The 14,877-nt window shown below is 44.1% G+C and overlaps 1 protein-coding gene across 3 annotated transcripts in view; it reads left to right on the plus strand.

The window, feature by feature from the left end:
* mef2aa (myocyte enhancer factor 2aa) overlaps positions 1-14,877 on the plus strand; it is a 73,001-nt gene that overhangs the window by 17,612 nt on the left and 40,512 nt on the right. For all 3 annotated transcript variants that reach the window (XM_073471539.1, XM_073471538.1, XM_073471537.1), the window contains exon 2: positions 8,540-8,760. In XM_073471539.1, coding sequence (XP_073327640.1) covers positions 8,707-8,760 — 54 coding nt within the window. In that variant the 5' untranslated portion in view covers positions 8,540-8,706. The remainder of the gene's footprint in view (positions 1-8,539; positions 8,761-14,877) is intronic.

The following is a 14,877-nucleotide window of genomic DNA, read 5'->3' on the forward strand; positions in this document are numbered from 1 at the left end:
GCCTCTAGATCCCCGCTGCCTCGAAGCTGAAGCAAAGAATGTCTGTTTCATTTTTTTTCCCCCTGCTATTCAGGGCTCTGTGGCACTAAGTCAGTTAAAAAAGAGACATGAAATTAATGTAATGTCAATGGCGTTTTCTCATGAAACCCCAAGGCACTTAGTCAAAGTCACCTTGCATGGTGCTCTCATCCCCTGACAGTACGGTGAGAGTGAGATGGAGGATGTCTGTCTGGTAATACTGTCAGCATATGATGTCCTTTGGTTGTTGGTTGTTATATCCACTCATCATCGTTCAGATTTTGTAGATTGGATGCTTGTCCGGTATTTATCTGAGAAGCGGCATCGTTTCCGTTGAGTCGGCCGACAATGAAACATTTTCTCGCCGAGAACAGGTTCATCCTGTGGGGTTTTCTTTCCTTTTGATGTCATTTTGGAGGTGATAAGTAGCTTTCCGTCTCCTGGTCCCTATCTTACGGCACCATCCCCCAGCCCATGCAAGGTGCTAGCAGCATGGAGGATTGTTTGAACTTGCATTGATCCAATGTGGGATTACAGCTGGGTCATTGGAGAGTTGGACTGAGCTACCAGTCATCAGGGCAGATTAACCACTCGCTGTCTGCTTGGCTGCCATTTCAGCGCAGGCTCTCACTGCTGGCTTTGTGGGCTGTCCCCACTGTGCAGGTCACATCTCCTTTTGAACAACGCACTTTTGTCGTATTTGATTGAGTTACGTTCCGGCTGATTTAATATGAAGAGGAAACATTTTGCTTGATGAAATTAGACAAGAAAGATGCTTGACGATCTTCTTACATGGCTTTAAATCTGTGGGCAGTTCGTGGAACAATTGCCAGACTTAATTTTACTATCTCACGAATGTTATTTAAATCATCCTCCGGTGTGAGAAATGTCACCCCAAGCAATGCTTTACAGAGGAAGGGGAAGTGCTGCAGAAAGTCCACGTTTTGCAGACTGCCCCACCTCGCGCTACATTTCTCAAAGCCTCCTTCTTCACTTTTTTTGTTCACATGCCCTTGCAATAGTTCTTATTAATTATATCTCATTAGTTGCCTTGGAAACTGAGGTGAGGAAATGTATAATATGAGTTCAAAGAAAGAGAGCAAGAAAAAGAAAGAAAAAGCAAGCGAGAAAAAAGAGGAGGAGGAGGAGGGGGGGGGGTTGAAAAGAGGGGATGGAGAAAGTGGTTGTTGAGGGATCAGCCGTGTGTCAGATTAGCATCAGGAGACATTAACACTAGTGATGCTGCTGGGGCCACAATCCTGCCTTTCACTGCTGGAGAGGGAGATAAGCGCACTCGCACAAAAGGGAAGAGGGAGAGAGCGTGAGAGGGCTGGCTTGCCTCCACTCCCCCCAGGCCAACAGCCCCATTTACAGGTACAGCACCTCCTGATGAAAGCAAGAACAAAGAGGTGGATGTTCATTTCCTAGCGCGCATGGTGTCAAGGCTCCATTGAAACAAATCGGTAAAACTGTGGATTTAGGCCGCTTCGCTTTATGTCTCCAGTCTGCCAGAAGCTAATCATATCTAAGCCACAGTGTTGACACTTTGAGTTCGATACACTTTAGAACGTCGTCATGGATTATTTCACAGAATCCCAGTGTTAATGCACATCAGATTACATGCGCGAGGCTTTTTGCGTTCTATCAGAAACGTACTTCTGCCATAATAATGTTGTTAAAACGTATGTTAACTCTTGTTTTGAGAGCTGTGATTCACTCTTATGTAACTGCTCGAGTGTTTGAATAACAAGGAAAGGTCCCTGCCTACTAATTGTAAAGTGAGTGGCTGGGAGCAGCGTGTGCACGTCGTCCAGCCCGTGTAATGATCCTTCCAGTAAACATAATAAGCAAGCAGAATGAAGCCACAAGAGATGAGCCTCTGTTGTTGTTTAGTCTCGGACTTATGGTCAGGACGGTAATAAGGGAAAGGATCAGAGGGGAAGGGTGTCCCTGAGGTGGTCCCTCCCTTTCTTCCTCCTCTCCGTCTGTCCCTGGCTCCCTCTGACTCCCCCGCAGAGGGCATGTAGAGGGGTCCTGAATAACAGGAAGTGGAGGGGCAGGAAGTTGAGTCTTGTCTGCCCACGGCCTGCGGTAGGATACCGAGTCTAACGCTGCCTTGCACAGGAAGCACAACTGTCACGGCTGTGCTTAAGACTTTGGCTGCCGTCCATCACCTTCAAAGAAGTGGAGGCACATAGTTGGTGCTTCTTAATAAGTCAGACAGGATGAATTTTCTAAATTACCTTTAGTAAATTAGATTTTATTTTCCATGTTTGAGATGAATACAGGAAAAGATTAGAGTAAATCAATTCATACAGTTTTGTTATATCACAAACATACAGAATTACACTGGCCTCATTTTTTGTTCATTACCTGTAACATAAATCTACTCTGTAATTTAGTTACCTTGTTATATAGGACAACAGTTGAGGGAGTAATGCCTCAACTTTGTGTGGAGTGAACACAGACTTACAAGCGGAGAGGGAGGAGGACGTGCTGGATCCGGTAATTACACTGGGAATTGAGCATGTTTTATTGATTGTGAAAGGGCCAGGCCTGTCACCAAGCCTCCCAGTGTCTCCACGCTCTGTCTTCTGGGAGGTGGAGGCAGACCGGCCCTCCTGTCACTTGACCAGTCTCACACCTCGTCATGGAGGATGAAAGTGGCTCTGGTCACAGAGGTTCTTTTATACTGTAGCTACTGCATATGCCAAAACTACATGTGTGTTCAGCTGAAGGTACAGTGAGGCCCGGACTCATTGTGTTAGACATGTCATATTGACTTTCCGTCAAGCTTCCTGTGGCCACATATTCTCTGCACATTGATTTATGTGTTACAAATGTTTGGTAAGCAACTTTCAGAAGTGCTGGACTTGTTTATATCAAAGTGGACCAGGTGTATCATATCAAGGTCTTTTAAAAGAGTAATTGATGAGATGCAGTTATACAATGAGCTTCTTTGTATGTATAACCTAAGCCAGCACTGAAATCTTCCTTTTGATCTGATACCAGACATTTCTCTGTGTCGGATTTATTATGCAAAGCCGTTTATACATAACTGTGCTTTTTTGGCTTTTACAAATCTTGCTTGTATTGTTAAGGTTTATGAAATCAAGCAGTCATAAAATCAACCAAATAAAATCAGACAGATCATAAAGTTTCATCTGATAGATGTTATACTCACGGTTTGTCCTGTAGGATTACTGGTACAAATATCTCTTAGCTGCTGTGAGCAGAGATGTTCAGCGTGTCCACAGGGAATTGACTTACCTAAGTGCAATTACATAGTGCTGGGTCCGTTTCGCCAGACCAAAACTGACTTGCCAGATGGCGCAGCTCATCCTGTAGCGTTTTTAAACCCCAGTTTATGAAGGTTCAGTGTTAATTGGGCTGGCTGTAATGTCAGCCCTTTTTCTTGTTAAACTTCAGATAGAATGGAAAACCACCTGCAGACAAAAAAGTCAGAAAAAGTATGAATTAGAGCATGACCGATGCCGATACCAATGTTAGAGAGTAAAAAAAAATTGATTATATTCAAATTATATATATATATGATATATTTACTGAGACTTTTGCTGTAGGCCTCACGTTTACATCGAGTCAACAAGTATCACCCGTGTGGTTGTGCAACATCCATATTTGAAGCATTGTCTTCTGTCATGGATGACTGCAACTTTGACTCTATTTTTTGTTACTTGGAAGAACCCCACCCATACACAAACACAAACACAAACACACACACACACATGCACATAATGTGTGCAGGATGAAGTTTGCACAAGTGTTGGCAGCCAGGCAAACAGGGAGGTGAGAGGTGATCCGGAGGCAAGGGGGGAAGACAATGAATAACAAGCTAGACAACAACAGAAGGAATAGTTTTCCAAACACATTTGACTGTAGCTGAGAAAACAATTTTTTGATATGAATGGGTGAAGAGCCAGGGCTGAATACTGGAGAGGTGATGAGCTGATTGAAGGCAGGTGTTGGATGAGCTGAGTGACTTTACTCATAGAACAGCAATCAAAATCACATCATGATCACTGGAGTGCGAAGCAGTTTGCGCAAACATGAATTTTTGTGGTTGCCACACGTTTTAGAAAGGAAGCACTATTATGAGTTGGGAAAGTACATACGTGGATGTATTAGCTGGATACAGTGTCGGAGCTCGGTGGTGCATGAAGCCAAACTAACCACTCACTTAAATGGGCACAATATGATTTATGGTGCGGCTCATCTAGACTTTCTAAATGTTATTGAACCGAATGGATTAAATTCTGATATTAAAAAAAAGGCATTTCGCAGCATCTTTCACATTGTAAGTCTTTGCAACCACTGCGCACCACGTGGCGTTGTAATTGCACGGTTTTGCCACTATATCAAATTAGCTTCAAAGCCCTGGCGCCCTTCCTAGGGGCTTGGTTGAAAGCCATGTATTTCCTGGTTGAGCACAGAATGGGGCTCATTGAGGAGGGTAAATTCTCCAACAATTATTAATGGCTTGCCAGTTGCACTGAAGAACTGTATTAAGTTGTTAAATGTGTTGTGGAACAGAGTCGTTGTGGAGCGGCATGGTTTGGGGTTTTTGTTGTTAACCCACTGGAACTCTGTGTCATCCAAAGCCAGTTCACGTGGCTGACATTGTACAAACATGTTGACATAGAAGCATACTCCACCACAACCCAGATGGTGATTCTTTTTAATTCGGACCCAAAGGTACTTGGAAGAGTCCACCCTCTTTACTCCCTCTCCCCGGATGACAACCAGGACAGGAATCCTCCTGTTCCTCTGGTGGTCCACCACAAGCTCATTGGTTTTTCCTGATATTAAGCGCTTCAAGTGATTGTCGTTGCACCATGTGACAGAGCTCTCTATCAGTCCTCTGTACTCCTTTGTAAAAATAGTCTCTAAGTGAAGGCAGCATGTTTTTCACTGGAAACGATTCAGTGGAATAAAACATGTTAATACACTTCCATTTCGCCAAAAAATACACTTTTATGACCTTCTTATTAAATTTCTTCACCACACGTATTATATGATTCTGGAGAGACATGGACTGCAATGCAAACAAACACCCACACCCACACACACACACACACACACACACACACACACACACAAAGAGCACATGATTTAAGCCATAAACAGATACTCTGTCCCATCTAACACTCGAGAGAAGTTGTAGTGTCACGCACAAACATGGCCTCTGTTACAGTGCAGACATTGTTCTCCTTTATAATCTGACCATCTTCTGACATGTCTATCTGGGCAGTGGTGCCAGCTTTAAATTTCCCACTTAGTTCTGGAAATTGTGTCACTTGATCTACACTGAAGTATGTTGTGATATGATCAACCGCAGCATCAGATTAGAGATCAATCAAATCCCGAAAATGACGTTTTGTCAGCTTTCGACTAACTTTTGATGAATGTGGACACTAAGTTGGGAGCGCGGCACACCTGCAGTCTGAAGGCCCTCTCAGCTTGTCATTTCGTATCTGTGTAAGAGAAATGTCATGACACACGCTATTATGCCTCTAGACTTGAACTGTCCTGCTCTGACAGCTCGTCTGTATAAAGAGAGGAAGAGATGTGCGCATGCCTGTGGATGCATGAAAGCGTCTTGATCCTTTGTGTCGTAAAATTCCACTGGACTTTTATGAAATGAGCATTTTGGAGGCGTAAGATTGTAATTTTAGAGGGACACACTGCGTACACTCATGTTACATTGATGAACACATTCAGATATGCTCTCAAAGACCATAATCTGCTGTGGTGAATTCAGATCTGTCTCAACAGATGTTTACAGATACGTCCACCTCAGATAAGCTCCCTTAAACCAACATCAAATTCACACGTAGGCGCATAAAAACTGTGACGTACTATATAGGACGTCATCACCTTACAATTCCTCAATTTGCATGAAACTGATTCACCAGATTAAATGGAGCAGATCAAACCAAGCGAATGCCGATACATAATATGATCTTTAGTTTCATAAAGACTTAAGGAATTTACCATAAATGTGACAGAAACAAAATAGATTTTTGTTTCTGTGGTTGTGTAAACCATCACATTTATCGTTTTTCAATGAATTTTGACATTTGGATTAAGGCTGTTCTGGACTTACTGGAAATGTTTGGATCACATGAAACAACCCTGCACAGCCACCACTGGAAATAGAATCATACTAATAATATTAGTGTAGTCTAATATTTATGTGCAGCTATGCAGAAATACCAGGTTTCAGAAGAATGAATAGAGCTGCGAAATAAAGGAGCCCTGCATTTGACTGTTGATTTAGAATTTGAATGTCAACATTATGAGTGAAGCTTCAAAGCTTCCGACTTGTACAAACACAGATTGTGTCTTTATCTCAATGTACTGTAGATAAAATACGCCACAGTGGTCTATTGTCTGTTCAAGTTCATCACTTGCCTTTTCGGTAAAAAAACATCAGGGCTGCAACTGATGATCATTTTCTTTGTCGATTGAACTGTTGATTATTTTCTTGATGAATCGATTTCTTGTTGCCCAAGATGACGTCCTCAAATGTTTGTTTGGTCCACATCCCAAAAATATTCAGTTTTACTGTCATAGAGGAGTAAAGAAACCAGAAAATATTCACTTCTAAGAAGCTGGAATCCAAGAAAATGATTAATTGATTATCAAAATAGGTGGCGATTAGTTAAATAGTTGACAACTGATCGATTAATCAGTTAATCGTTGCAGCTCTCAAAAACATTAAACTTACTTTTTGTGTGATGAAATGAAAAAAGGGACAAAATCAAGACACATTTCTGTCATTATAATAACTTTTAAAACAGTGAATTCACTGAACATACCTCCCTTTTCAGGAAAATCACTTAAGATTTCAATAATATATTAAAAAAAATGGTTAAAACCCCCAGAATGAGTGGTTATGAAATTATTACATTATCACAATTGGTTTCAGGATGGCTCCGGTATATCTGATCCCCTTCCCCCACCCTCAACATTTCTCTAATTTGAACACTGCTCCGTCAGTGTGTGTGTGTGTGTGTGTGTGTGTGTGTGTGTGTGTGTGTGTGTGTGTGTGTGTGTGTGAAATGGTGAATGAAAAAGAACACCGTCATTCTCCCTGGCCTGTTGTGATGTGGTTTGGGGAAATTCTTTGTGGGGGTTCAGGCGGTTACTTTCCTGGCTCTGACAGCAGTGCGTGGGTAGTTAGCGAGGTGATCTCAGTCAAGTTTGCCTACAGTGGAGCCCCGATTCAGACAGCCAGACACCATAATGCCAGTCCATCTGTAACCCATAATGACTGTGTGCCACTGGAACTGGTCATTTTCGATTTCGCTGCCAATTCGGCCCCTGGCTTCCTCACCTCACAACTGCTGACTGCATCTAATGGCCTGAGTTGTTAACCTTTCTACATTTGTACTCTTAGGGGAAATGTAGTTGTTTAGACATTTTCTATTTGCTGGGTGTAAGTGATGGATGCGCCTCCAGGGACGGGGCTATATCTCTTCTTGCAGAGAAGCAGAGACAGGACAGAGTTAGATGCTCTCTGGGGAACAGTGCGGTCTGAACCACTGGCCAGGTTACAAGCTCATGAGGGAATATACTTCCCACCCTCCTCACACCCCGTGGCTTCTCCTCCAGCTCAGGAGATTTCAACTACTGTCAACCCCAGCCTGGGTGCTCTCTTAATCATCTTAAGAGCAAAGCTGGCATCAGGGTGGGTCAGCTCAAGAGAGAAACTGTTTCTGTTTCTGCAGGCAAGGGAAGGTAGACTTTAAAACTTTTTCTATTAAGGTGAACATATTTTTTAAAAACTTGATCATAACAAATAGAAATAAAAAAAGGATTCGTTCATGTCCGATTATTTGTACCATAATGGTGATGAACGCTAGTTCAAGGGGCCCCTACGTACTCTAGAATGCCACTGAGTATTTGGATGAGTCGATTTATAGCAAACTATAGTACAGCAGAAATAATCTGGCACCTAATGCCCTGGTACAACAGTTTGAAACACATTCTTTTAAACTTAACATTTATGTACTGATTTAAAACACAAGATACAACATGCTAGTTTGTGAGCTTTAGAGATGCTGGCAGGTGTATTTTGTTACTGTTGGACAGAGCCAGGTTAGCTGTTTCCTCCTCTTCATTGCTAAACTAAGCTAACTAGTTGCTGGCTGTAGCCTCGTATTTAACGGACCTTTAGAGTTATCAAATCACCCACTAATGGTTCCAACCAGTGGTAAAATTAGTACAACCAGTCAGTGAGTCTTGTATAGCAACTGCCCTGAAAGTGTGAAGCCGTCTTTCACTGACTTGCAGCTCAAGTGCAGCAGCAGAGGAGATAAGATTTACGCCATGCGGGTCTCATGCTTTCTGACTGTGCCTGAGAACAGAAAACAGAGCCCTCGGGTGCTTTGAAGTGCCTGAAGGTGGAACATTGTCGAGTGTCAAGTTAACTTTCTTCCGCCTCCCCCCCCTCCATCTCTAATTTTTTTTGTCTGTCTCTTTTGGTCCTCTCTTGCAGATTGTGGTGTGGTCTATCGAAGAGTGTATTGCAAAGACAGAAGAGAGAAGAACGAGCGTATACAAGAAGAGAGGCTGTTGCACGATGTGCTAGGAGAGCGGGGGGAAGAAATCGTGTTGTTTTTCTGATATTGTCGAGGTGTCAGAGAGACCGGAAAGGACGCAGCCATGGGGCGGAAGAAGATACAGATCACCAGGATCATGGATGAGAGGAACAGGCAGGTGAGTGTCAGAATTTTGTTAATTATCCATCCATCATGTTTTTAGAGGTTCCAAATGCAGTTTACGTTAAATATTCTTATCATATTAGCTTTTTTCTTAGCTTAATTCTTAGCTTACTTTACAAGATGCTACTGTATGCTTCTATTGTGTCTGAGAAAACAGTCTGCCCTGTACCTCTGTGAAGGTTACACTCGTCTTCTATTTTCCTTTGCTGCCTCGGCCCAGAGTTCAGCAGCTGTCATGGTGTGCATGGATCTAAACAGACATACCTCCCTCCCCAAAGTCCCGGCCAGCTGAACAGGGACCATGACATTTCTTTGTCAGTGCGGTCGTATTTACAGACATGATTCCCCTGCCACCCTGCAATTTCAGCCCGAGAAGTTGATGAGGCAGCAGGAGCGCTGGGCTGTAGCGGGGGCCTCATGGCGTGGGAGTGAACTGAGGGTAGCGCGGAGCACAGCGGGCCGCCTGTGGCCTCCCCACACTGTAGGGCTTGTCCCCTGGCCTGGCAGTACGGCTGGGCCCCTTCGCTGTAGCCCTATGTGTTTGCAGCTGTTTGGTAGTAATTAGGAGCAGCCACTGCACCACAGCACCCTCTCATTTGCAGGGTGGGTCAGCGGGACACACAGCACCCTTCTCAACCTCGGCTGCGCTGGTCCCAGCTAGCCGCAGAGAGGGAGAGAGCTGGAATTCAGTCTGTCTGCTCGTGTTATATATAAAACTCCTAAACAGCAAAACATCGTACAAAACAGCCCGTCTGAAACAAGAATAACAGGCTTGGATATCTATAGCAGGAAGGCTGGGTTCATTTTCTTTTTTAGCCACTCTTCTGTTGATACAAGAGCTAAGTTAGGGAAGCAGGAGCGCAGTTTTTGACAAATTATACCAATTAATGAAGCTGCGAAGGTTTCCCATAGCAAACTAGAACACATCTTGTAAATAATATCATTTGCATTCCATCACAGGTGGAGCAACTTTTTTGCTGTGCATACAGAAATATAATGGAGGTACAGTAGCTTCCTCTCCTGAGGGTATTAACATGATACGGTAGCAGCCAACCGGTGTTCTGACCGTGTCTCTGTCTGAGGCGAGCAGTTCAGCCAAGTGCAACACAAAAATCCACACTGTCGGCCAATTATCAGTATAACACCTGGCTCTGGGTGGGATCCAAACAGGAGCGTAGGAGAGGAATCACCTCATTGCTGGTATCTACAGTGTATGCAATGACCTGTGACACTGCGGGAAAAAAGAAAGAGAGGAAATTACATGAAAACAGGTTGTCAAGTGTACCCTGGGTGAAGTTAACCCTTCAGACAATCCGTTCTGTACACTGAGAGCGAGGGGAAGACATTTTGTTTCACTGAAAGGCAGAGCTGCAGAGAGAGACGTTGCTTATTATTAATGTGTCTCCCAAACTCGACTGTTTGCATCAGATTTTAAATGCTTCCCTGTATATTTTGTGAGAAAGTTTATCAGCAGAGCGCAGGCACTTGAGCTCGCATTTAGTAGGTTTTAGCTGGCTCAGCAGAGAATGTGCTGTGACAATAGACCGCCGTGCTAAAATAAAGCTTTGGTGTAAAGTGATGTATGCGTGTGTGTCTTCCTCTCCTTTTTTTTTTCCTGGGCCATGAAGCGCACAGTGCCATCTCCCTGGGGCGTGCTCCTAACCAAGGGGGAATAGCCATTAGCATATGGTCCCCATTGTCGGGAGACAATTTGAATCTTTATCTACGCCGCTCTGCTGCTAGCTATCCATAGTCATAGCATTAAAATGAAAGAAGTCCTTAAGTGGGCTAATTAGATAGTATTGCTGTATGGGATGTTGTGTGGGGACAACTGGGGCTCCCTTGCGTTATCACTGCAAGTGCTTTAGGAGGGCTGTTAACCTTTCAGGATTTATAATACAGAGCGTGGCAAAGGCTGAGGAGGTCTGTAATTGCACAATCTATCAGGAACTGTGAGTGCAGAGTTGAGACAGGCAGTGAACTTGGCTGATATTTTTATTTTTTTTCTTCAAGTCATTACCTGCAGTTTATGATGACACAATTCCATAAGTCAGGGTAATGAAGTGTATTGTGCAAAAGAGACGAAGTAAGATAAGACAACAACTAAAATATTGTGCACATCATGTGCAAGTGTGTGTCTCTGCTGTGTACAGAATGAGACATGACGGCTGCAGAGGTCCTGTCATGCATACTGTAGGATGGGGAAGAGTCAGTTCCTGAGCCATGTCCTGCATAAGTGATGGTCCTACAAGACAGCGACACAGTCATCAGCCCGACTGACACGCCGGTTGCACATGAATGCTGGATAACAACCAGACAACAGCACCTCCCTGGCTGATTCTCCTCATTTACACTATTCACAGCAATTATTACCCTTAGAGTCACACACAACATCTCTTTCTTTCTTGCAAGCAGACACTGGAATAATATGGAAGTGAAATTTGGCCTTGAGTATCTGTTGTGTTTTGACTTGCTGGTTCGTAACTCATGAACCGCGCAGAATAACAACAGCAGAGCCAGTGGCACTCAGTGAACATTTTCAGGGTCTTTCACCTGCTTCTTCACAGAGCAGATGCCATGCTGCGCGTGGATCTACAGGGGGGTACACATTAGTCTTGTAAGTCAGCGTGGGGAAGAGGCTGGTGTAGCCTAGTGAGCAGTGTCTGGTGACGTCCTCTGGATGCCATTAAGCAGGCTCACTGGGGGTAATTGCCCAAGTCATTAAAAGTTTGATGATTTTGCTGCTGGGTGGAGGGTTGCCTGCCCTTGCTGTGGCTCATTTTGGATTTTGCTCTGGCACTTCAGATGCCTGTAGGCACAGCGCAGCTCTCTCGCTCTCTCTCACTTTCTCTCCAGGGAGCAGCACAGCGCATACCTCCCGTTTTTCAGCCTTCACCCATTCCTGAAGTTCTGAGCCGTTGTCATTATTTTTCTGACAGGTAAAGAGCTTGTTGATAGGCCGTGGACAGAACTAAGGAGCACTGTTAAATGTGACTGCCAGTGCATAAATTATCATTGTCCCAGATGATGTGTAATGTCCATAAAAACTGCGCTGAAGCTGCAAAACATAAAGTTAGACGATGGTGATTTTAATTTCCTCTGTCGATAGTCATGCGTCACTAAAATGCTCACACTTTTAGATGATGTAGAATTATTTCCAACACTTAGCAACAATGACAATAAATCGAACAAGCCAATTGTCTTAAAAGTGGATCACCCTCACTATGGATTAGAGATATTTCGAGGAAACCTGCTTGCGTTTTTCTAACTAGCATGTCACCCTCTCCACTAAACAGGATCAGTCACGGCTACTGTAGGTTTCAAGGTCAATCCCGCCCAGTCGGCGAGGCCTTTGCGCCCTCACTTGTCCACATGGGCATCCTGGGGCTGTCCTTTCTCCCAGCGAGAGCTGATCCAGGCAGACAGTCGCGGTGGCCCTGGCCTGTCTCCCAGGTCCACACGCTCTGGCACTGCGTAGCCAGGGCAGCAGCCACAGGGCCTGGGTCACTCTGCCAGCTGGTGCCAGACCTCTCTGACTCTCTAGCCCACTCTCATGTCTGCCATGGGGGCCATCAGAGGTGACATGAGGTTCTAATAAGGCCGCTAGCTCCTCACCCCACTGAAGGTGTTAGTGACTCAAGCATCTCTTGCCATGCCCCAGTCACAGCTGCACTCTGAGTCCCAGATGTCTTGTTTGTCAGCTTGGCACCTCTGCCCGAGGACCGACATTGATAGACCTTATGATTGACACGTCAACTCTAGTTGGATGTGTGCGTCGGGGTCTGTTATAGCATATGTTATTATATACTGCACAGTGTCTGTGGAAGGGTCTCTCTTGTGGAAGATGAAAACAAAAACGAAGTATTGCAGGGAAAGCACTGGTGACAGGCACATATGCTCATGATGTAGGTTATACATGCATTTGTCTCAGGACAAACTTTGCAATTTTGCAGATAAACGGTTGCATTTAGCACGCCCAGTTATCATGAAACTGTTAACTTTGCTCCTTTGTTTTCCCCTTTGAGTTTCGGTTTCAGTAATAACCTCAGAAAGGTAAACAGCATGAATCTACACTGGCATTATTTTTTCTCTTGGCACCGATTTTGACTGATATAATTTTTACAGAAGCAAAATGCACAGTGCAGCGTGAAATGTGCTTTATGGTCTCGTTAGCTTGCACATATGGCTGCATAATATGCAAAAATAAAATCATATTGTGATTATCTTGACAGATATTGTAATTGTGAGTTGTTTTTTTGGCAGAAATTGTCACTTTTACATTTCACTTTCACAGAAAAAAAAGAATATAAAAATAATGATCAGATTTTTGCTGGGGTCGGTATCAAACAAGCATGTTCCCTCACGTCTGGAGAGTGTGATTTGTAGGCCGGGGCATCTCCTCAGCACCACAGTGCTTCATTTATAAGGTACGTTGTGACACATTTTACCTTTACCAAAAAACTGCAGCTCCTGCAGTTTCCATAATATTTTGATTAATCATCCAGCCCTTCTTGCACAAAAAAACCCACATAAAGTTCATACTCAAAGTACGAAAGAGAACTGAATTGCCAAGCCCAGTTAAAGCTCAATAAATACAGGTAATGGTGGTGGGGCGCTTGGGAAAAAGTTGAAATTTTATAAAGTGTGAATCGAGATCAGAATTACCACCTCATCTTGACATTGTGAGAGCCTCTTAAAAGGTCAGCCTGGCGCAGTCTAAATGAAATGCTGGTATAGTCACTGATCTGCCTACTATTGTGTGAGCTGTTATAATGACCTTATCAGAAGCTGAGAAAGTTGGAATCACTCCAGTTTATTGGAAGTTCAAACGTGGCCTCCCTCCTCTTCTGCCCTGACATTTTTGTTTCTCAGAACAGCTGTAAGATGCATTTTGTACAACACAGCTTTCCAATACTGAGACTAATCCTGTCACTGTAACAATGACATGAATTAGTCAGGGATGTAGACTACATGTGTACCACATCTTACTATAGGAGCAGCTCACATTTTTAAAACCACACTGAGCGTCTATGTGGGTGTCTTTTGACTTGGTGAACCATAGGAAAGCTCCGCCAGTGAACCTCCCACTTGACCTCAAGGATGTCTGTGGTTTTCCACCGTCTCACCCGTCACCCCAGAGAAGATGGGGGTGGAGGGAGGTTATATTTGTAAATGTAGGTTTTTAAGCTCAGAGCTGCTTTTGTCGCGAGTTATCAAATTGAACTAGACTTCTAATGTATTCTAACGAAAGGAGAAAAATAGGGCAAAACTGTACAAAACAGCCTCTTTTTTCCCCTTTTAAAGGCAACTGTGTAATGTAGAGAAGAGTAATGTGGTCGTCACCTTTAATGGCTGTGTGAGCAGCAGCTGGCTTTTGCCGAGGCGCTGTGTCTATGGCTGGGGCAAGGACCAAGTCTCAGTGCTGCTGCTGAGGTTGAAATGAAGCGGTGCCTGGGTCAGCAGCCCTGCACTCAGCACTCTGCCATGCATCCAGGTGGAACAAAGTCCTCGCTCAGCGTCTCATCCTGGGCTTCCTGCTGAAAGGTGACATCTCCATGGCTTAACAGCCACATTCATCTGCTAAAGAGCATACAATTTGTTAATCATTTCCCCCACGTCACAGCCCCTGCTTTCCAGCTGGTTAGGCAAACAAACAAATATGTAAGCGGGCAAAATGAACGAGTGGGCAGAGGAGACGAGCATCAGAGGGTTAGAAACTGCATCTGCTCGATGTGAGACCGGTCAGACTGTATCCCTTTGACTGCCTCTATGCAGTGATCCACCTTGAGACACTCATCAGAATGACACGCACAAAACCACACAATGTTTTTTTTCTGCTCCACCAAACTCACTCAAAGGCTTTATGTGTCTGCGATTTGCAAGGAAACATGTCATTTGATTCAGCTCCTCCTGCATTCAAACCTTGTCATTTCAGGAAATGTCATTTTAGAATCTGGTTTGTCGGATGAGCTCGACTAACACGGGCACATTGAATAGAGAGTGACACGAGGACAGGCTCCTCCATGTCTAGAGCCGGAATAATGGTCCTGTGTAATTACCTGTAGTGTGGAAGATTTGAAATTCATTTATCACAGTTGGAGTGACCCCACCG

Source organism: Pagrus major, chromosome 8 (genome assembly GCF_040436345.1).
Source record: "Pagrus major chromosome 8, Pma_NU_1.0".
In the NCBI taxonomy this organism is placed as follows: domain Eukaryota; kingdom Metazoa; phylum Chordata; class Actinopteri; order Spariformes; family Sparidae; genus Pagrus; species Pagrus major.